Source organism: Haliaeetus albicilla, chromosome 8 (genome assembly GCF_947461875.1).
Source record: "Haliaeetus albicilla chromosome 8, bHalAlb1.1, whole genome shotgun sequence".
Taxonomy (NCBI): Eukaryota; Metazoa; Chordata; class Aves; order Accipitriformes; family Accipitridae; genus Haliaeetus; species Haliaeetus albicilla.
The window spans coordinates 7,536,501-7,557,664 of record NC_091490.1 but is presented as its reverse complement, the minus strand read 5'-3'; the positions used below and the strand labels follow the sequence as shown (position 1 = coordinate 7,557,664).

Genomic DNA, 21,164 nt, shown 5'->3' with positions numbered 1-21,164 from the left:
GATTTAAATATTACTTTGTAATTGGGCTTATACATGACTCTGTCACTTTAACTGTTGTATTTGGGGGCATCTCCCCAAATATATATATATATACTTAAAAACAAGAGAGCAGAAGCTGCAGGTTCTTCAGAAAGCATCATAGCTTCAGGAATAAGGAGTTATTCCCTATCAAATTAGCAAACTGACAAATACGTTAAAATCACTGCAATACATTTTTAGAAGCCGTTAAACATGGAAGCAACTTTTCTTGGAAGCTTCCAGTGTTTTGTAAACAGTGTCAGTGATGAAAATCCTCTCTACTATCATGCAGGAGCCAGTTTCAGAAGGACCAGTCCCTTGGGTCAGTAAAAGCAGCGTAACGTTTGTGGCAGAGCAGGTCTCTCATCATCCTCCAAGTAAGTTGGCAATAACTTTGCTAATAGAGATGGCATCTGGATAGGAGCGACAGTAAAGTCAGCTCTTGATTTAAATCTTGGATTTACATTTTCTCTCCAAATTTAAAAGTTGAAGGTTTTCTCTAGAAACTCTTTTTGTGAGAAACAAATTGCGAACTCTGTTGCCACATAAGTATGAGGCACTTCTTTGAGATACTTCCAGATGAGTGAATTTGGCAATAGTAGTATTAATGTCTTGTGCTGCTGTTTTTAATACCTTTTTCTTCAGTTTCAGCATTTTATGCAGAGTGTTTTAGCAAGAGGATACAGTTCAATGCTCACATATGGACCAAGTCAAAATTCTTAGGAATGTCTATTGGCGTTCATAACATAGGGCAAGGTATGTGTCTGTAAAGTTAACAATAGAAGAGAAATTTACATTCTGCAATTAGGGTTTTTGCAGAAATTATTTAAAGTCATCCTATTAAACATAAGGAATATTTGATTTTATGTAATTTGAGCTTATTTATCTAGGAATTGGTGATTCCTTCTGCACACTTTCTGTGCTGAAATAACTTAGGGCCCAGTTTTTCATGTAAAAACAATTCTCCCTGCCTTCTCTAGAAGCTAGGCATTCTCAGCACCTAAATAAAGCTCTTCACCTTTCTTTTTTATGGTACCTGTTTCTAGTGAATTATTTCAGGAGATCATTATGAAAAGTTTTGTAGAGGTTTTGCTGGAGGTTTTTTAAATCTGTTTTTATTTTTCTTTGATAGGGTGTGTCACATGCCTAGATTATGATGAACACTATATTTTGACCTTTCCTAATGGTTATGGAAGGCAAGTAAATGTTTTGTTTGGTATTTTCATTTTTAATGCCTTGTAATATTTCATGCTTAATATTTATCAGTTAAAAGGTTATAAATTTATACATATATTTATAATTGCAGGTCTATTCTCACTGTGCCATGGATAGAACTTGGTGGAGAATGCAGTATTAATTGCTCAAAGACAGGTTATAATGCTTCCATCGTCTTCCACACAAAACCATTTTATGGAGGAAAGAAGCACAGAATTACAGCTGAAATTTTGTAAGCACGTTTCTTCAGTTAATTTCACTTTTTCTTTACTTAAATGCTGACTGTTCTTTCGAGACAGTCAGGGGTGTAAAATATGGAAGCAGCTGCACCCAATAACATAGCTCATGATTACCTGTCATGGGATGCCATTTTATAGCCAAGATTTGTGAGAGGAAACCTGCATAGGCCTGCATCCTACCTTGTCCTGCTCTAAAACATTCTTAGCTGACTACCAAAAGGAACTTAAATTTTCACTCCTGAATTACCCAAATTGTCTTCATCATTACCTTTCCTAAAAATAAAAATACAGAAGCAAGCATTGTAACACTGCTATTCATAGTGTGTCAATGGAAGTTCTGCTGCAGACTTTATTTATACCTGTGGTTTGGCTGATTTTGGTTAGACCCTGTGCACATGCCCAGAGCAGAGAATTCAGTGGACAGTCTCATCTTATTTAGAGATCTGCTGTAATGTCAGTAAGCGGATGCTGACAAAATGAGGTTTATAACTTGGTTTTAAATCACTTCTTGACACACGTTGGTAGCTGTCATTTGTGAACTAGTGTTTGTGTTTCCCAATAGTCTGGGGAAGAAGCTGAGTTTGTGAAACCTTTTTAAGCTTGAACTTACCACTCTAAATCTGTTTCAAAAGCCCTGTAACTAACTGGTTTCCTGAACTCTAAATGGAGATACAGCCCTAGGGCAAGACCTGTCTTCCTTACCCTGGAACAGCACTTCCTTTTAAGGTTCATCCAACTAACTCATGCAAAACTTCTCACTTGTAAACAGAACTCTCATCTCTTCTGTATTGGTGATGGCCATTTTAAGGGCTGATATAAAACACTGTACAGCAACTAGGATAAAGTTTTGATCCTTTAGGGTCTTTCAGTTACTGTAATACAATTGAGAAATGACTGTTTCTTTCTATTTAGTTCTCCTAATGACAAGAAACCCTTCTGCTCAATTGAAGGAGAATGGAATGGTGTCATGTATGCAAAATACACAACAGGGGTAAAGGAGCTTTTTTTTTTCTTTTTTTTCCCTTTTCATCAGAAATGGAAGATTGTGCTTAAATTGGGTTGTTTTTTGTTTAGGTTTTGTTTGTTTCTTTTTTTAAACAAATGTTAATAGTTGGGAACTCCTATGAAGCTGCCCAAAGATCACAAGAATGCTGAATTTGGGATAAATGTCCTGAATTTACTTTGTTAATTTATTCTTACGTTAACTTGATTTTTATAGCAAGAACAGAATCTAAAGAATGATGGGTTTTTATGTATTTCCTGACAACCAGTGTATTAAGAGTGTGAAGGTATATAAATTTTAAGTCTAGATAAAGAGCTGTATATATATATATTTTTTTTTTTTTTTAAATCTCACTCTCTAGGAGAATGCTGTCTTTATAGATACCAAGAAAATGCCTACAATTAAGAAGAAGGTAAGGAAATTGGAGGACCAAGACGACTTTGAGTCTCGCTGGTAAGAACTTTAGTTAAATGGGCAAATTAAGACTTTTTTTTAGTTAGACTCAAGTTGACAGTACACAGTTTGACCATTGGTACACTTAATCCATTCATTGCATGGACAAACTGTTCTTCATTAGCCTTTGCTGCAGGACAGAGCCAAGGTACAGGCAGGTTTGGGGCTTTAAAGGGGAAGAGGAGACCTGTAGTTCTTGGTTTCATCCTCATTGGGACCAAATGCTCCAGGAAAGTCCAGAGAGCTTCACTACAGCCTCCTCACTCCTAGAAATAGACAGTGCAGTTGTGGTTTAATGTATATTGGGTTTTTCCACCCTTTTGATAAAGTGAGACCTACCTTAATTCAAACAAATACTGATGACTAATAGCCAGTAGTATGTTTCTACAACCTTATAGCACTTTGCTTCTATAAAGCAGTCTCCATTCAAATTTCTTTTTTAAGCTTATGGAAAGATGTGACCTACAACTTAAAAATTAGAGACATTGATGCAGCCACAGCTGCAAAGCACGCGCTTGAAGAAAGACAAAGAGCTGAAGCCAGAGCCAGAAAGGAGAACGAGACCTCATGGGAAACAAGGGTGAGCTTTATTCAAACAGTGTAAATGCCCTCTAACCTGTAGCATTTGTTTCTTTCAAAATGAATCATGAAAGGCTTACATTGGATTATTCCCTTTCTTCTAGTTATTCCATGAAGATGGAGAATGCTGGGTTTATGACGAGCCACTATTGAAACGACTTGCTGCCAGTAAACATTAAGTGGGTTGTAAAACCAGAAAACATTCAAGCCTTGGCTTAGCAAAGTTTACATCTGATACCAAGACAGTCATCAGTTATCACGTACGTACCGTTTGGAGAACCTGACCCCTCCAACTACAGTGGTTCCTATCTCAGGGATACTGGACTTACTGATGCAGATAAGCAATTAAATGAAGCAAGAAACGTCTTGGCTGTGCAGTAACTTATATTGGACTCCGCTATACTGGTAGTGTATTCAGGCTTCAAAGGCAGGCTGTTGGAGCCTTGTTACTGATGCTTCTAAAGCATGGAGAATCTGGGCCGTGAAGCATATACACTTTGTATAACCACTGTGAAGGCCATGGCATTGGTATCAGTTGCATAATATTCCTGGGTCCTACATATTTAAAAAACAAGAAACAAAATGCAAGACGTCATTTAAATCTAGCTAACGTTTGCAATGTGTAAATATGAGGATTCCATTGATGGGACAATTTGTTAGAAAATGCTACGTAAATGTTATCTTCCACCTGTATGATAATCAAACCTTTTGGCATTTCAGTGTCTTGCCCAAAATAACTTTGTTATTTTGAGATTAAAATGTAACCACAGATAATTCTACTCAATGCATCTTAAAGCTTCATAAAATAGATTTTTCAAACTTCTCTTATGGACTTTTTATTTATTTCATAATAAACCTTTGCAGCAAGACTGTTTTTTCAGCTGAGTGATGATCAATTGTTTCATGTGAAATGTATTTGTATTATTTTTTTTTTCCTCACTGGAATCCTTGCAGCTAAACCTACTTCTTGAAGTAGTTAATGAACTAGCAAAAGGAGCAGAATTTGTAGCACCTACAGTAGAATTTTTCTGGAATCTACATCCAGCCTTGCTTCAGTAGAGATGCTTGCCAGCACTTTAGGAACCTTTGCATTTCTGTGCTTTTGCTCGAAGTTCAAGAAAGAATAGTCAAGTAAGTAGCTATATGTAGCAATCAAACTATTTTTCTTTCCACAGCTCAATCTAGCTTTTATTTGATTTCATCTCAATTTTGTCTATGTTGCACATACAGAAAAACTAAGAAAAAGCAGTGTGAGATTGAAGCCTTAGGCTTTTTTCCCCCCCTCCCACCCACTCTGTAACTCCTCCAGGAGAACTGCAGAATCCTTTCTCTGAGGAGCTGTGACTGCTATTAAGCAACTGCTGCAGCACTGCAGGATTGATGCATAGGACAGTCTGAACAAAAAGGCGCAGCTCCCCCCTTCAGTCAGCCAGAGAGGAGAACAGGGCATCTTTCTGGTGGTGGGGAGAACTCTCCCTTTGCTCCAGCTAGAAGTCAGGGCTGTGCCTGCTCTTAATGAACTTGGGAGATTAATGAGAAAGGTTGGCTGGAAACTTACTTGAGGAAAGCTTCCTCAGTATCTGAACAGACATCTTCATCCCAGCTAAACACTACAGCCTTGTTCTAATAAAAATAAGTTTGTAATGTTTACATTGCCGCAAGCACCTGTATTACACATCACTGCAGGGCAAGACGTCATTTTTATTTTAATATTTTATGGTAAGGGAGAACATTCAGAGTTGATGTGTAAGCTTTGATGTCCTTGATGGAAGTAACATTAGTCATCAGAGAAGATGGGGGCAAGAAAATAAGATGAGGTATTTCACCAGATGAAGAATTCTGTACTTCTGAGACAGCTGTAACCTCTGAGTCCCCTTCATGTTTTCCATATCCAACCACCTGGAAAAAAGTTACCAAAAAAGAAATTTGGCTCTAACCTTCTGTAATTTGGATCTCATTTAATGTTCATCTGCCCTGACAATTAAATACGGATACTTAAATGCAATTCAAATGACAGCAATAATTAGAAATGTAGAAAATATGAAGAGGAATGTGGATAACCACCACATTAAAAGTTAGATTACAGAGATCTTCTACCACACGGTCACTGGGCTCTCTGAGGTTATCAAAGTTTGGCATTTCAAAGTTGGCAAGATGGAGCTGGCAGACACTCACGTGTACACTGAGCACTTTCTTCTTGTTGCTTCTGTGAGCTTGGAACCAGGTGACCAGGTCTGATTTTGTAACAGACTTCAGAGCTTCAATCTGAAACCCACAGGAACGAGGTTTAATTAGCACAGTGGTGATTCAAGTGATTTTAAAAATAAAAACGGTTTCTCTACAAACTATATCCCATTAGTAAAAGAACCTTTTTAAAATAGCATGTAGTTTTAGAATCAGCATGTTTCCAGTAGCATAACTCCCCCTAGTTATGCTTTGCATTTAAAACTGCTGCAAAAAGTGACATGTGAGTGTTCCATTTGTCATCACTTAACAATGAGGGACCACCAACCTCACGGGCAAGCCTGTCAAAGAGATACTGCTGTGTCACAACTTCATTCCAGTTCCTGTCTACTTCTTCTCCAAGATGGGAATCTTCACATTCTTTAAGTTTTATCAAAGCTGTAACCTACATTTGAAAAAGACAAAACAATTAGTTTCAAAGGGTTTAATGCTACCTTAATTTACCGTCACATTCACGGAAGTTCAAATAAAACTCACATTAACAAGGTAGTTCATTGCTTTCAAACTTAACTGTAAACGGCCAGAGAGCAAATGTTTAGAGACATTTGCAGAAGGGAGTAAGAAGCAGGATTCACAAGTGAGTCCTTTACCCAGAAAAAACTCAGAAATATGCCAGATACGCATAACCAAATCCTCCAGTTTAGGTGTCATTTAGCAGTTCAAGGCAGAACTTTTCAAGATCACGTTTTTACCTGGGTGTTAAAAGCATCTTCAGTTAAATGCTTGATTTTCTCTTCAAAGCAGGAAAGAAACTCCTCTATTTTTCTGTCAACCAATTCAGAACTAAAAGAGAGTTAAATAATTAATTAAATCAGGCAGGAAAAAGAAAAACAATACTGGGGGGTAAGGTAGCAGAACAGCCCTCAAATGATGAGGGAATGTTTGGGACAGGTTTGCTTCCTCTCTGTCCATGTTCCTCCCCCCCCCCCAAAAAAAAGCTCACACATCTGTGAACACCAACTTTCCTATCTCCCTGCTATCAGGGAGTAAAACCCATGCTCTGATTTTTAGCTATATTAAGTATTGTTCACACACAGGGACTTTAGATAACCAAGCAGCAAGAGGAGTTGCTGCTGTGATGCTGTCAGGAACCTAAGCTGTGGTATATCCAAGAGCAGCATGCATTAGAGTGTGCCGAAACAGGACCCCCAGCTGCAGTCCTGAGCTCTGCACAAAAATAGTTGTGGTCTATTGGATTAGGACGAAAAGAAAGCAGAACAACATGATATGATGGATTGTAAGGATTCTGAAACATTAAAACCTTTACAGGTGACACAGACCTCAGTAATGGAAGTATCATCCAAATGTAAAAATTAGAGGCAGCAGTACTCTGTGCTGATTAAACTTTCACTGACACAGTGTTATTCTTCATAAGTTGCATATTTTTCATATAACCCTTCAACTTTGGCAGGTCAAATACCTGTAGTTAGCCCTAGCTTTGAACAAAACCATACTATTGTTCTGTCTGCTGAAAGCGAGCCAGAAGAACAGCTACATAGGATTTACTTGGCAACAGATTGAGCTCCCCTAGCAGGATATCTTCAAAAGGGCAGTGGGATATTTTACTTAGTCATTGGATTACTTTTCCCTATTCAAGTCAGGACTGCTGCAGTTTTAAGAAGCTTAAGCCTATTGCTTTATTTAGGTGTTGGTTTTCAGTCACTACTCTTTTGACATTCCCTTTGGGCTCTCACATAACTCCCCTCATAGAATAAAAAATAAAACCCTCCACTGCCTGAAGCAGGTGTGAACTCTTAAATGTGAGCAGGTGCATAGAAAAGCTTAAGCAAAAGCAAACTGAAATCAGCTGTGACCTGATCAATAGAACAAGTAGAAGATTAAGTGAAACTCTCTCAGTCATAATTCTTCAGCTGGATGTTGTCTAAACACACCACTTAAAATATGACACAACATGGTCATATATTTAGTTTGATACCTCGCTATATCCCATGAGGCTCAGATGTTCAGTGCCTGAATACATGCAAGGGCCACTGGCACCTTGTTGAGCTTGACTTTTCTAAAACCAGTTGCCAAATTTCCTGTGCTGAAATCCTCCTTATTGAGACAACAGCAGCAACAGCTGCCATTTACAGAGATCCTTTACACAGCAAGGAACAGCCAGCCGATTCCTCAAGTCCCAGGCTGGCAGACCCACGAGACGCCTCGAGGTGGTCGGCATCAGCCAGTCCTGGCTGCGTGAGCTGCTGCCGGGAGGACGTGGCGGATACGGTGCAGTAAGGTGCACCCAGAAACGGGTGCTGGCAGCTCTGCGGCAACTCCTGCAGCCCAAGGCTGGGAGTGGTGATGAACATTGACCCCGGAGCACTTACTTGTATTTAGTTGCCTGGGTTGCTACTGTGACCGAGAAGCCAAGAATCCCAGAAGTATTCCTGCAGGTGGGGTATACGTGGTAGCTTGAAAAAAAAAAAAACCAAAACAAAGAGAGGGACACAATAAAGTCATTCCACAAGCACAATTAAATTTTCATTTACAGGACAAGCTACAAGTTAAAATAAAAAGTTGGTACTTTAGAATAAAAAAATCTCAGATTATATAAATTCTCAATAGTCTTATTTCCTTTATTTCCTGCATCACTGCACTTCAGTGTTTTCTCAGTTTTAGGAAATCCTTTTAAGCTTGGCAGAGTATTTGTGTTCCGGCAAAATAAATCAGAGTGACAGACCTATAGCTGTGAAAAGCTTGTTCCAGTTCCCTGAGGTAGAAGGGTGCCTCTGAGGGAGGCTGCGACGCACCACAAAGCTGCTGTGAAAACAGCCCTGGGGAATGGGGAGCTGATTTAGGAAGTGGAAGGAACAACTTTAAGCTGAATAATTCTGAGTTAACATACTGGTAATAGATGCAATTCTTATAGGGCTCAAAAGCTTGTATTGATGGGTGCTCTTGGTTTTGATGTGTTTATGTTGCTGTTTCCATTACAATAATTCAGGAATTAGCCACTGTGCAGGAAGGGGTTTTCCAGAGTAAAAACACTAGGGAACAGCAAAAGCCAGTGCGTAGGAGCTGTCCTCCACAGTGAACTCACCCGAGGGTCTGCTTGGTTCTCAGGAAATCAAAGCAAGGCTCTTCCATGTGCATCTGAAACAGAGCACAAATGCGTTACAGCAGATGCGATGCTCCTCTGCAGCCACCCCTCAGGCTCCATACAGAAATGTGACCACATCATGTGAAAACAACCGAACTACTGCCTTTCCAACTGCACCCATGGAATTAAGAGAGGTCTCAGTCATCTGGGTTGGTAGCTAAGAGAACAGTCTTCCCTACTGTCCGTCACTGCAGCCCTTGGGGAATCCTGTCCCAAACACTCACAAGTTCCGAGTAAGCAATAGGTACATGCTCTCCCCTTTGTACCATTTAGCCCTGTGGTCTTATCTAAGCTCCAAGCACTGTGTTCAGGGAAGACACTGATGAGTTAGGAGACACAAACACTTACTTACCACAAGCAGCTCCATAAGGGTATATTCCCTTAGGTTCCTGGCACCTGACTAGAAAGAAAATGAAGAATTTAGGGTGATTTCATGGAGTTAAATGCTACAGTTCAGACCACAGTGACAGCTGTTGCACACACCTCAGCCTGGACTGCAGCACTAAATTACAACTGATAGCTGGAAAGTTCGTTTTCCCCAGTGGCCTCAATACGGCCTTCAGAAGAGAGGGGAAGGGCTCAACCCAGGACCATGAGATCAGCGGTGAGGACAGCAGGAAATCACTAAGGCACAAACCCAGCTACTCGCACTAGCATGGGCCGGGAGGGAAGATGCCGGTTTCAGGGAACCCCACATGCTGCGAGAGCCCACCTGGGTTTAGTCTGTTGGGCCCAGGGCGAGTGCTCACATGAGGTTTCAGGGCGCTCTCCGTAACATCCCTGTCCAGGGACTGCTCTCAAGACAGTGACGTAAGTACAACTGGAGCACCAGCAGCAGCTACCAGAGGGAAGAGGCCAGTACACACCAAGCTAACGTGTTACCTGGTAATAGACTGTCACTTCAGAGTTGGCATCACCTTTGTTGAGAGTTTTCACCTTACAGAGCAGATGCGTATTTGGCAAATCCACCACCCGGAACTGAACAGGGCAGGGATGGGCCAGAGGAGCGAACTGGAGCTTTCTGAAGGGAATACAGACAGCAAAGTGTCAAACACCCGCTCACACCTTAACCAAAACCAGCATAACACCCAGGCATTTACACTTGGTCTGACATTATTTTCCCCTTCCCCAAAGCAGAACAACATCCGCTTAAACTGCCATGAAGAACAGTCACCTCCCGCAAACACCGCCAGCGCTGTATCCAGGAGGGGAGAACGGAATTTCTGCATCGCTCCCACCCTGATCCCTTCCTCCTGGAAAGAATCTTAACTTGATCATAGTTCCCACATCATGAGTGCTGCAAGAGTCAAGAGATACTCACTGAACAACATAATTCAGAAAATCCTTTGCTTCCTACGAGAGAAAGCATAAACGTTAAGTTTTATTTAGAAGAGAATTATTACCCCAATTCACAACCACACACCCCAGTGCATTGCTTGAGAAAGTGACCCCCCCAAGCAAAGAAGAGCCGAGCTGTGTTGTGCCACCTACGTCCCTGCCCCCTTGCCTTCTCCCACGTCCCTCCAGACACCTCTGCACCACGCTGCAAAGTGAAACAGAGTCCGCAGGCAGTTTCTTGCACTGTAACTTCTCCACAAAGAGAATGCGGAAGCCAGAGAAATAGCATCAGCCACCACAACAGCAAAGGGTGCACACAGGAGAGATAAGGCCCCCCCTCTTGTGCATGAAGTTGGAGCTCTGGGAAGGAGACTCTTGGGCTTAAGTGGAAGAAATGGGAGGAATTAATAGAAACAGCAAAACCAATGTAGGAGTGACAGGGTTGCACCTGCCACACTGTGAAAGCAGCTTAGATCACACAGAGGCTGCAGCAATAAAAGCATTTTGAAGGAAGGTTCTTAGCAAATCACGAGTAGATTCTCAGACCTCCTTCTGTTCCACAGCTCAGGAGGGGACAGCTGACATTACAAGAATCTGACCTCCCAAAGGACATCAGCACATTTTCTTTAGGAAGCTTTAAACAGTTTAAGGGCAAACACCACCAGCTAAGACAAACTTCTTGGCACAAATCATAATTGCAGGTTTCTCTCCCACAGACACTCAATGACATCAGATACATGGAGCTAAGCCCCATTACAATCCTATTTTAAAAAGCCTGACAGGACTATGTGTGACCTAGTCCCAGGGTAGAAGTCTTCAATGAATACTGCAGGTGTTTGACAAAACTGAAGATAACTGGACCTCAGTGAGGTTTGATCAAACCACGCAGGCAATCAAATTTCCAGGATAAGTTTACTTTGAGGGAAGCCTCCTCCTGTGGCACCACCGTGGAAATTTCTCCATATCAAATATATCAATGCACCAAACAATATAAAAACCAGTGGCAACAGGGTAAACAGGTTACAGGCATATTTCTACCACATTTTTCCCTCTCTGCAGTTTAAATCCAAATTCCTGGAAACTGCTGTTCAAACTGGCAACCATGGACTCCCCAGCGGCTTATCAGGACGAGCACTCCTGAGTTATTAGAGGTGACGCTGCCCTGTACCAGCGAGCCTCCAGATTGCCAGCACAGAAGAGGCAGTCAGCTGGCAGGTGAGTGCTGGAGTTGTGGCAACTGCATTAAAGCACATTTTAAGAACAAGTTGAACAAGTCAGCTGCTGAAGCTGTACTTACTCTGCTCGTGAAGTTTCCTTGTACAAGACCCTCTACAAAGAGCTGTGATTTGAAAGCCTTAACAAAGGACGAGAGAGACTCAATGGAAAGGCCGTTCATCAGCGTCTGGTATTTATCTATCATGGACCACCTGCCGTGTTCTAAAATCAGGAGACGCACATCCCTGCAATGCAAAAAACAAACCCACAGGCCATCAAGAGCTGTTTAATGTAAGAGATCCCATTTCTGACTCAGGATTGTACTGGAGACAGGGAAGATGGACCCCAGGAGCATTGCTGTGGGCTGACTCTGCCCTCCCTCAGCACCCGCTGCTGGCTACAGGTCACTTCAGAACAGCAGCTGCCTGGATGTCCAGTCTGACCCACATGTTCGATATGCTGGTTGCAGAGCTGCTTGAGCTCTCTAAGCTACAAGCAAACCCTGGAACAAGCCTCTGGGAGCACAGAGCAGCAATTCCCGAGCTCTTCAGCTCAACCTTGACGCTTGCTGTGCAGCCACTTTTGCCCTCCCCCAGAACTCACTTGGCCAGAGTCTCGGGTTTGATGAGGATGTTGAAGTACGTCTTCTTCAGCTGCTCTGTTATCATTTCAAAAACTGCTGGAGTAAAGCTGAAGTCAGACAAATAATCAATGATGAGCTGAAATAGAAGCTGTAACAAAAACAGTTTTAAGTCAGGGGGTTGTTTTGTTTTTTTAAAGAACCAATTTAAACCTAATCCTGTATAATAATAAAAAAATCATCATTATTTGGTCAACATAAGAGATGTGCAGGGTTACTAAAGCACATCCCTCAGTTCTGTTAGATGTTCTTCACTAAACCATTCTATACCAAATTACAGTGAGTTTCAAAAGGACTGCATTTTCAGAAAGTGAATGAAGTAAGGTCAATATCTTAAATCAACAGGATTTTCCACATTCTATTGAAACAAACCTAGCCTGTAACTCCAACATTTCTGTATTAGATATTCCAGTTTTCCTTTTTACAGCTGACCAGCACGATGACATTGCAACACAGCAACATTCATGATTAAAAAAAGAATATTCAGACCATGCTATCTGCATCTCTGGCTTTTTCTGTTAACCCTCACATTAGTAAGTCTGACAGACAATTGACAGTCTTATTAAAGCTCCAGTCAAGCTCTTGCAATGAAAGTCTAAAGGAAGCTTGGCAATGCTCTCCTCTCCAATCACTACGTCCTCTCTGTTTGTGCTTGCCGTGTCTTACACGGCCAGCGTTTAGAGAATGGGAACAGGGATCCCCCAATCCTCGTTAAGTAAGCTCTTAGCAACCCAACAAAGAAAAACTGCACCCAAAATGAGTATGTTCAGAAGCTGTATCTCCAAAGTCAAATTGTAAACAAAACCTATTTTCAGACACACTTCTCCAGACAGCGTGCAAATAGCCTTAGCTTGTAGATGGAGAGGCTCTAACATTCTATATGGACAGAGGAGACTCATAGCTCTTTTTAAAGGAAAAGCTGTTAAAGTCTTAATGGAGATACAGTTATTAAATAAAGGAAGATTTATCTTAAGTCAGCCTAAGGACAGTAATGTAAGCTTGTGTAAGTGAATAGAACTACATCTTTATACACATAAGCACATGAAAAAGCATTTGCTGCATTACCCTGTACCTGAACAGAGACACAAATTTTCCAATTTAAAATACCCCATCTAAACATTGAAAGCTCCAGCCAGCTAGGCTCCAGCTGCTAGGACAAAAAGCACAGCAGCATGGGTAAAAGTATTTAGAAGATCAGCAGTACTTACAGGTAGTTTATGATTGAATCCTTTCACTCGAATGATTAATCCATGCTCTCCAGCTACTAGCTTGTATTCCAGCTGAGCGACGTCTGCTTCATAAGCTGGTTCACCAAGATTGTGGGAAAGGATGTTTACAAATGTATCAAACAAAACTATGCTGGATGGAGAAAAGGGCAGAGGGTTAAAAAGAAAGAAAAAAAGGATAGAATAGAAGAAAGATAAAAATCAGCCCAATGAGTTTGATGGTACACACGAGAAGTTCTCCAACAGAACCGAGTACTTGAATTAAACGAGATTCAAAAAGAAATTTTCAACAAACCCAGAAATACAGAATGCAAGTTTCCCTTTGTCCAGAAAGCACATGACACACTACTTAAAAATTATTTTTGACATCAACTGTTCTTTGCAATGAATAAGATTCCAGCTTCACATGACTTAAGACTTCTTCAAGGTAGGAATGCACATTGTAACATGCCAATGCTCAAAACATTGAGTAATCACAGAAAATGAGATATTACACTTTGTGTAAAGGAATGGGGGATGGATGGACTCAGTTATGCTGAAGACTTGAGTAATGAGATGATTATTTATCTATCAAGATTTAAAAAAATAAGCTAGAGCAAATCAGGCTACACAATGTGGAAATTGCAGTCTGTGCTTTCAGATTTTTGTTATTGCCTGACAAAGCCCTGATGGAAACAGATTTATAAAGGCTTTCCCAAAACATAAGTTGTGCAGGTCTCAGTAGGCTTATGATAAAAGCACTACGAAATTCGTTACAAATGGCAATGCTAGCCTAAGACTAGCAGAAGTGCAGCACGTGCAGAGCGGTAATCTTGAGGTCTGTCTAACAAATGATTTCTAAATGCTGCTGATAGTCTCTTCACCTGCTCCTACAGGCTCCCAAGTTGCTGGTTCAGGACATGCCTGTGGACTGCTCTTTTCAGGACTGACTCCTTCTCTAAGCACTTCCTCCTGGCATGTGCACTGCTGCTGTTATATTATTTTTTCCAAAACTTGCTCTCGGTAATAACACACCATGAAACTCCTATGCATCTCTTTGCTACAGTAATGTCCTGCTGCAGAACCACTCTTGCTGCTCTACAGATAAAACCATGAGGAAAGTGTAAGAACATGAGAAAGGGAAGCCTTATTCTATTCCAGTTTAAAATTAATCTCTTTTCATGGTTTTTCACTAGGTATGGCAATTTAGTTACTCTGCAAGATAAACATAAATAATATAATCCTCACTTCTCTGCAGACTGCTGTATCAATGGAGAAATCAGGTGGAATCGAACATAACCTGGTGGGGAAAAAAGAAACTTAAATGAGCAATTGTATAAAAAGTGACAGCTTTCTAAAGTCAAATAGATTTCCATCAGGTTGTTCTTTGGTCACAATTTGAGTCTAATGAAAATGGTCATTCAGCTAGAATGGTCAAGAATATATTTTTGCTTATATTGTCATCATCAAATGTCTTCTTTTTTTCACTCCAAAACCTTCCTTTAAAAATACCAAACATTAGAAAACACAGAGCTGTGCTTTGCAGAATACTAACTCACATGACGTGACCAAGACTAATAAAAAAAGAAAACTCCATGAAACATCTGTTTAACAGACACTAAAAATTGTGACATTCTGCTTGAAAGCAGCAATGTATTTTCCACATTTGTCTCCGATCCTGGCTATATTTTTTCTTTCTGTTGAAGAAACTATAGTCTTCTCTAATTAATGCATTCCTTTGTTCTCAAGCCCTTGTCTCAGTATCATATTCTGTCTGCCCAATTCTGTCCATAGTCAGACTTTCAGAAGTCAGTATATTTCAGTGATTCCACTTTTTAACCTGAGATATCTGCAGGGTTTCTTTCTTGCAAGGTAGTTTACCTGCTTCTCTTTTATTATAGCTAATAAACATATCAAAAGGACCATGGAAGAGCTGACAGTAAACACTGAGTTTAAATGGTGAACACTATCACGGTTTATTTGCCTTCTAATAAATTCCAGCTGGTAAAAACAGGGACTTCCTATTCTTTGGAAAGCCCTAAGGCATTTACCTTTTGGGATTTTGAATTTATCATCCTTCCTGTACCAGAGACAGCCTTGTTGTGTGCTTAGTGTTTTGACTGGATATTCTGTCTCAGGGCAGTCAGCAACTTTCAAAGCAAAGTCAGTGGCTAACAAAAAGAAAAGCCAAACCAAAACCAGAAGTTAGTGGGTTTCACAGACACAGCCAGGCTACATGCACAAAAGTCTTCAAAATAATCAACAAAATACATTTTTTTCCCCTCCTAGTTTGTTAAATTATATATGATAATGCTTTTCTGGACCCAAAGAACATTTATTTTTCAGTTCCACACCAGAACAGTGGCTCTGAAGCAGTGCAGAAATGTGAAGTTGCATTCCATCCAGGATACAAGTTATGGGTTTATTTTCATTTGTTTTGGCAACAAAGCCAGATGGTGCTTAGATACTTTCAAAAACAGCAGGATTAAGCAAATAAAATTGCTCTTCTGTGGCGTCCAGAGCCCTGTGTTAACTCTCACTGATTGTGTGAGACCTGGTCTGTTATGGCTATATGATCTGTAAGTTTACACCTTAGAAAAACTCAGTTCTCAAGCTTAAAAATAAAAGAATAGTAAATAAAATTAAGGTGAACAGAGCTCTCACATTTTTTAATTTGCAAAACCAGGTTGATGTTCAGATGGAAAGATTCTGAAGATTCTTTCTAAACCACAGCAAATTTTCAAATAAATTATTGGGGGAAGATTTCACTCATCCTCAGGCGCCTTACCTATGTATTTGTTTTCTTCTGGAAGGTGTAAATCCTGATTTAACTCAAAGTCACTGGCCCATAAATCACTCCAGTACTTGTCGATATCTATTAAAAAACATGAAATGCATTTAGTGCAATAGAAGGGTAATGCTGTCCTATTTCCTAGGTCAGTCATCTCATTTCTTAGCTATCTCCATGAAGATTTGCAGTACAATAGGAGTTTCTTAATGTCACCTGGTTCATCATGACTCTTTCTAAATCCCTTCCTAGGAACTCCCCTGGAGCAGGACTGAAGCAGTCCTATTAAAAAGTAAATCAAGCCTGCCTGCATTAGTAATCCAGCTACCAACACACCTATCCTTCATTGTTTGTGTTCTTTTCCCTGTTCAGGACTTGAATGGCAGCCAAATAGAGGGCTCGCGGGGATCCCTGCCTCCTAAAACAATGGTAAACTAGGGAGTGGGAATCAACTGATACCAAAGAAAGAAGAACAATTATTGAGTAGGACAGAGTATTTGACTAATAATGAGGTCAGTAAAGCACCAAGGATTAATTTCCCTACTTCCGTGTGGTTGTATTTTGTGTTGTCACCCTTTTAATCTCTCTAATGCACAAATCAGACATTCCCTAAGTTTCTGCCATTGATTTACCTTCCACGCTGTATTGCGTTCCAAACCACCTTTCTTTTAGATGACACTGGCCTTCATTGGCAGCAGACAGCAAAACGAGGTTGGCTCTCTGAGGACTGAGCTGGTTAAGGGCATCAGCAATGATCTACAAGTTCAAGACAATATTTCAGTTCAAATGCAACTCTGGCTCTGCCTGATCCAGCAAAGACTTTTTAGTCTGAACATACAAAGAACAAGACATAACCAGCTTACAAAATAGGAGATTTGCTTTCTGAGTATAAAAAGAGTGATTCAATTAATACAAAATCTGTGCCTGTATTATGCCTAATTACATGCCTATCTATGTGCCTACATTTTTAGCATGCCTATACTTTCCTTACATCGAAACATGTAATCAGAATTCAAAGAATATTTACCTCAGGCTTGTATTCAAACAAGAGCTGGTCTCCTGTCAGAAAATCCTCCTTCTGAAACAACTGCATGTTCTCACAAAGGCTTTCCACATAGTCAACTGGATCTGTCTATAAGCAAATAGATAAAGCTGTTTTTCACATAATCAGAAAACTAAAATATCAATGTTCTGAGAAAAGATTGACTGGTCAGGTATGTTGAGCATGAGCTGCATGCTCTGCTTGTTACAGCATTTAGTTTTGGTTATTAAACTACATACATTTCATAACCATATCTAATGCTCAGGACTCCTCTGAGAATCCCAAAATATCAGACATCATCTTTATAGAAGAAATGGCCTTGAGGATGCATTTACAGTCATTAAACCTACTAGGTTAAAGACCCAGTAGAATGCACTCCTTGCCTCCAGGGAACACCAGCAGTTGCACAATTCAAGATTTAAAGTGATCTGGAAGCTGGAAGGAGCAAGCTGAGGAACTGCTGCTGCTGTATGAGTATCTCTGATTCTGCTCCTAAGTTCTCTGCCATGATGTGCAGCGTGAGGAGGATGAGATTCTCCTACTTGAACATGAAAGTATAGATTGCCTTTTAATTGTGTAAGACTGCCTAGTGGAGAGCTTCTTGCTAAGTGCTATTTGGTTTTTTTGAGCCAGCATCATACTGTACAGATCCTGGGTCCAGATACAGACCACACTTTGCCTGAAAAGAGGAGAGTTCAACACATCTGTGTCTTATAAATGTAGTGGAAAACATGACCAAGAATTTCTTAAGATACTACATCTGTGGAAACATTAAACTTCTCTTGGGGCACATAACAGCTTATCCCAAAACCATGCCTCTGTAACCATTATTTTTTAGGATGGCCACATACCAACTCTTTCCATCGACTAGAAGAGTGGCATGCCAAAGCTAAGTCAATCATCTGTCCCTAAGATGCACAACCCTGTCACAAAAGCACAGCACAAAAGCTTTCTGAGTTAAATCCCTGCACTGTCAGTAATCAAAATCAACTGGCCAAAAAGGCAGGACTCTTAACAGTGGTTATTTCCCCATTGTAAACTCAGGTGTTTTCTATCCCTACCTGGCTTGATACTGGGAAGTACATAGTCTGTTAGAGCAGTAACAGTTTTGGAGAACATAAAATTCTACCCAGGAGTACTAAAAAGAACCAAGACAAGCAATAAGAACCTTTCAGGACTAAATAGCTTCATTTTGATGAAAAAGTCATACTTCCAATTGGACAACCTCTGTTGGCAATGATTAAAGACAGATTCATAAAACTGTATGTAGCACAACAGATATTCATTCCTGCTATGTCCAATATACTAAATAGCCATCCTTCATAGATTTTTAGTTCTTCTCTACTGTTCAGGGGAAAGCTTTTGTTAAGACAGTCTGTTGTAATTTTGTAGTAGTTGAACTTCACTAACAAACTCATAAAAGTTGTATTCCACTAAAAAAACCACCATGCAACATTTAAAAAACGCACTTGTAAATCAGCATAAACTTGTTCCTACCAAAGAAATCCAGCGCTCTGTTACCTATCACTTGGGGTTGTTGGCAGCAGTCCTTGCTGTATCACTTGCAAATACCACTTCTGTTATTCAAAGGCCACTCAAGACACTCAATATCCTCCATATGCTATTTTGAAGGCAGAGCTACAGATGCAAGCATTTGCTAAAAATGCTATTTTTAACATCCTGATGCTCCCAGCAGACAGGCAGGTCTTAAGAACATCCAAAAATACTTGGAGCAGCTGGAACGAAAAACCCCTCCACTTTCAATATTTCCTTTTTTTTTTTACCTCCTTCCTGCATCTGTGTACATTAAAGAAACCAATAAACTTCAGTGATGCTTTCAAGCCATATATGTAGTATATGCATCTGTTTTCCCAAAAGGAAATTGTAGTGCCATTCAAAAAAAAAAAAAAAACCAAACAAAAAACCGAGTTACCTAATAAGAAACGGAACATGGCTAAATGTAGTGAGAGTAAGAAAGTCAGCGAAGCGAGGCTTCTCAAATTATCTAAATTGTGTTTCCTTCTTTATCTTTAATAAAAACAAGTAAGATTTTTTGCTAACTGCTATTTCAGTAAACCAAGGAAGACTTGACACAAACCCACATTTAACTGTGCAGACAAGGGGGTCGTTAGCATCTTCGCCTTTGTGAGGCCAGGTCACCAGCAAGCAACACATTTCACACAACACTGTTATTCTATCCCCAGAAATCAGCAGTGCCAAAACAGCTTAAAAAAAGTGAAATTAGGCAAAACTTCTGGAAAGTTCCAAACAATTTGCAGAGCGCTATTAATGAGCACAGAACTTCACACGCAAGGGCCTAACGATTAAAACTGAGAAAGAGCCTACCTACCAGGTAGAGAACAAAAAAAGTAACATTAAATTCTGTTAAGGTAAAAGTCACAATATTTCTCTGCCTAGAATACAAATTCTTTCAGCAAAATACAGCCTCATTAAGTGCATAATCTGTTTCTGGTTGAATAGAACTTTGAAAATGTATTCCAAAATTAAAAAGAAATTGGTTTTATGTTTTACCTATATCAACACAAAACAGTGGATGAATACCTGTTCCTGGTAGTGAAATTCATTAGCTTCAATCTTCTGGATTTCTTCCCATATTCTGTAAAGGAGGGAGACGAGAATAAAAGTGAATTTCCTCCATTATTCCACAACATTTATCAGGAATCTGAAAAAAAGCAATCTTCTAGGAAAGGCATCAAGGGTGAGTTCAGTGATTCATTCAGGTACAAGATATAGAAGCCAGTATTATTCGTGCTTCCCTTCCATCCAAGAGGGCACTTCTCAATTGGCAGAAAGTTCTGCTATTTTCCACAGTGGAAGACTTAACTACTAAGAGTCAAAATCTGATACCAAATTAACACAAAGGCTAACACCAGAACACCACAGTCCTAACTTCCACAGATTTGCCTCAAGATATTTATTTAAATAAAGGCAAAAGTGCACCTTACATCTACACTAGTTCAGTTTATTAAAATTAGAAATTCAATCACAATAAATCAGACTAAACTACAAAGAAACAAGTATAAACATTTAGCAAATTAATGTTTAAACTTTTTAAACTGATACGTTCCCCACATAGACAAGCTTTACTACTGACTCACCGTTTATGCTCTAGTAACCCCACAAAAATTGCAAACACTACAAATAAAAGGCTAATGGGGAAGGACAATCTCGCGAATATCTGATGTAGTGGCAAACACTTGCCTTTTATCTGGCCCTCTTTTCTGCAGCATCTTCACATACTGAAATACAACATGGGCCACCTGCAGACAGAAAGGAACAGATTAATTCTTCCAAATATCAGGAAAAGGGTAAGAAAAATCAAGTTGCCGTTAACCATACCTCATAGAAGTGCTTGTAACCTTCATCAGTCAAAGTCACAGAAATGCTGAAGATGGAGTAAGTGGAGTTCTGTTCAAACCCTGTCTCACCATTTCCTCCATATAATGCAAGAGCCCAAAATCTATGGAAGAGTTAAAGGCACTTATTAATTACTCATTTCAGCTTTATTGGACCTTAGTTACAATCAGCATTATCATAGCTTTACTTCAATGGCTTTCAAATTCTTTACAGATTACACAAAGCTTTTCCAACATAAAGATGTGAATCTCAGGATAACACAATTTAAGAAAAACAGTGAAAAAGCTAAGTTACCTTTGGGACTTCTCTTAAAGATCACAGATACTGCTGATCCATGGATCACAAACCAGAAACCACTTATTTCTTACTTGGGTCTATCAAAAGTTTAAAGAATATCACTACAAAATGCTGATACAAAAAAAGCAGACTTGGCCCGCTTTTTTATATATATATATATAAAATACATACATACAAAATAGAGTTTGCCTTTATTTTAATCATAGGAAAGCATTTAATTACTATGCTTAAAAAATACATACTTTTTTCTAAGAAAAGAAAGAACGCTGCCTTTGCCTTCATGTCCCACCAACCAGGAAATATAATGAAGTGGCTTCACTCTAAAAGAAAATTTTAAGGAGATTAAATGCCAGGGGGTAATATGTTTCATAGAAAAAATTCAATCACTAGACAAACGATTAAAATAC

At 39.7% G+C, this 21,164-nt stretch overlaps 2 protein-coding genes across 3 annotated transcripts in view; one reads left to right on the top strand and one right to left on the bottom strand.

Moving 5' to 3' along the window:
* Positions 1-4,376, top strand: part of OSBPL9 (oxysterol binding protein like 9) — a 64,938-nt gene extending 60,562 nt beyond the window's left edge. For both annotated transcript variants that reach the window (XM_069788765.1, XM_069788764.1), the window contains 8 exons: positions 311-395; positions 664-774; positions 1,151-1,214; positions 1,325-1,465; positions 2,385-2,463; positions 2,837-2,928; positions 3,373-3,508; positions 3,612-4,376. In XM_069788765.1, coding sequence (XP_069644866.1) covers positions 311-395; positions 664-774; positions 1,151-1,214; positions 1,325-1,465; positions 2,385-2,463; positions 2,837-2,928; positions 3,373-3,508; positions 3,612-3,686 — 783 coding nt within the window. In that variant the 3' untranslated portion in view covers positions 3,687-4,376. The remainder of the gene's footprint in view (positions 1-310; positions 396-663; positions 775-1,150; positions 1,215-1,324; positions 1,466-2,384; positions 2,464-2,836; positions 2,929-3,372; positions 3,509-3,611) is intronic.
* Positions 4,377-5,188: 812 nt separating this feature from the next.
* The window catches only part of NRDC (nardilysin convertase), a 31,584-nt gene continuing 15,608 nt past the window's right edge, over positions 5,189-21,164 (bottom strand). The window contains exons 11-31 of the mRNA XM_069788754.1: positions 21,000-21,077; positions 20,443-20,563; positions 20,305-20,363; positions 19,645-19,699; positions 17,068-17,172; positions 16,673-16,796; positions 16,041-16,127; positions 15,304-15,423; positions 14,501-14,552; positions 13,256-13,406; positions 12,011-12,138; positions 11,490-11,652; positions 10,176-10,207; positions 9,737-9,875; positions 9,207-9,254; positions 8,795-8,847; positions 8,082-8,165; positions 6,444-6,534; positions 6,020-6,136; positions 5,683-5,772; positions 5,189-5,406 (exon numbers count right to left, since the gene is read on the bottom strand). Of these exons, the coding sequence (XP_069644855.1) occupies positions 5,209-5,406; positions 5,683-5,772; positions 6,020-6,136; positions 6,444-6,534; positions 8,082-8,165; positions 8,795-8,847; positions 9,207-9,254; positions 9,737-9,875; positions 10,176-10,207; positions 11,490-11,652; positions 12,011-12,138; positions 13,256-13,406; positions 14,501-14,552; positions 15,304-15,423; positions 16,041-16,127; positions 16,673-16,796; positions 17,068-17,172; positions 19,645-19,699; positions 20,305-20,363; positions 20,443-20,563; positions 21,000-21,077 (2,095 nt within the window). The 3' untranslated portion in view covers positions 5,189-5,208. The remainder of the gene's footprint in view (positions 5,407-5,682; positions 5,773-6,019; positions 6,137-6,443; positions 6,535-8,081; positions 8,166-8,794; positions 8,848-9,206; positions 9,255-9,736; positions 9,876-10,175; positions 10,208-11,489; positions 11,653-12,010; positions 12,139-13,255; positions 13,407-14,500; positions 14,553-15,303; positions 15,424-16,040; positions 16,128-16,672; positions 16,797-17,067; positions 17,173-19,644; positions 19,700-20,304; positions 20,364-20,442; positions 20,564-20,999; positions 21,078-21,164) is intronic.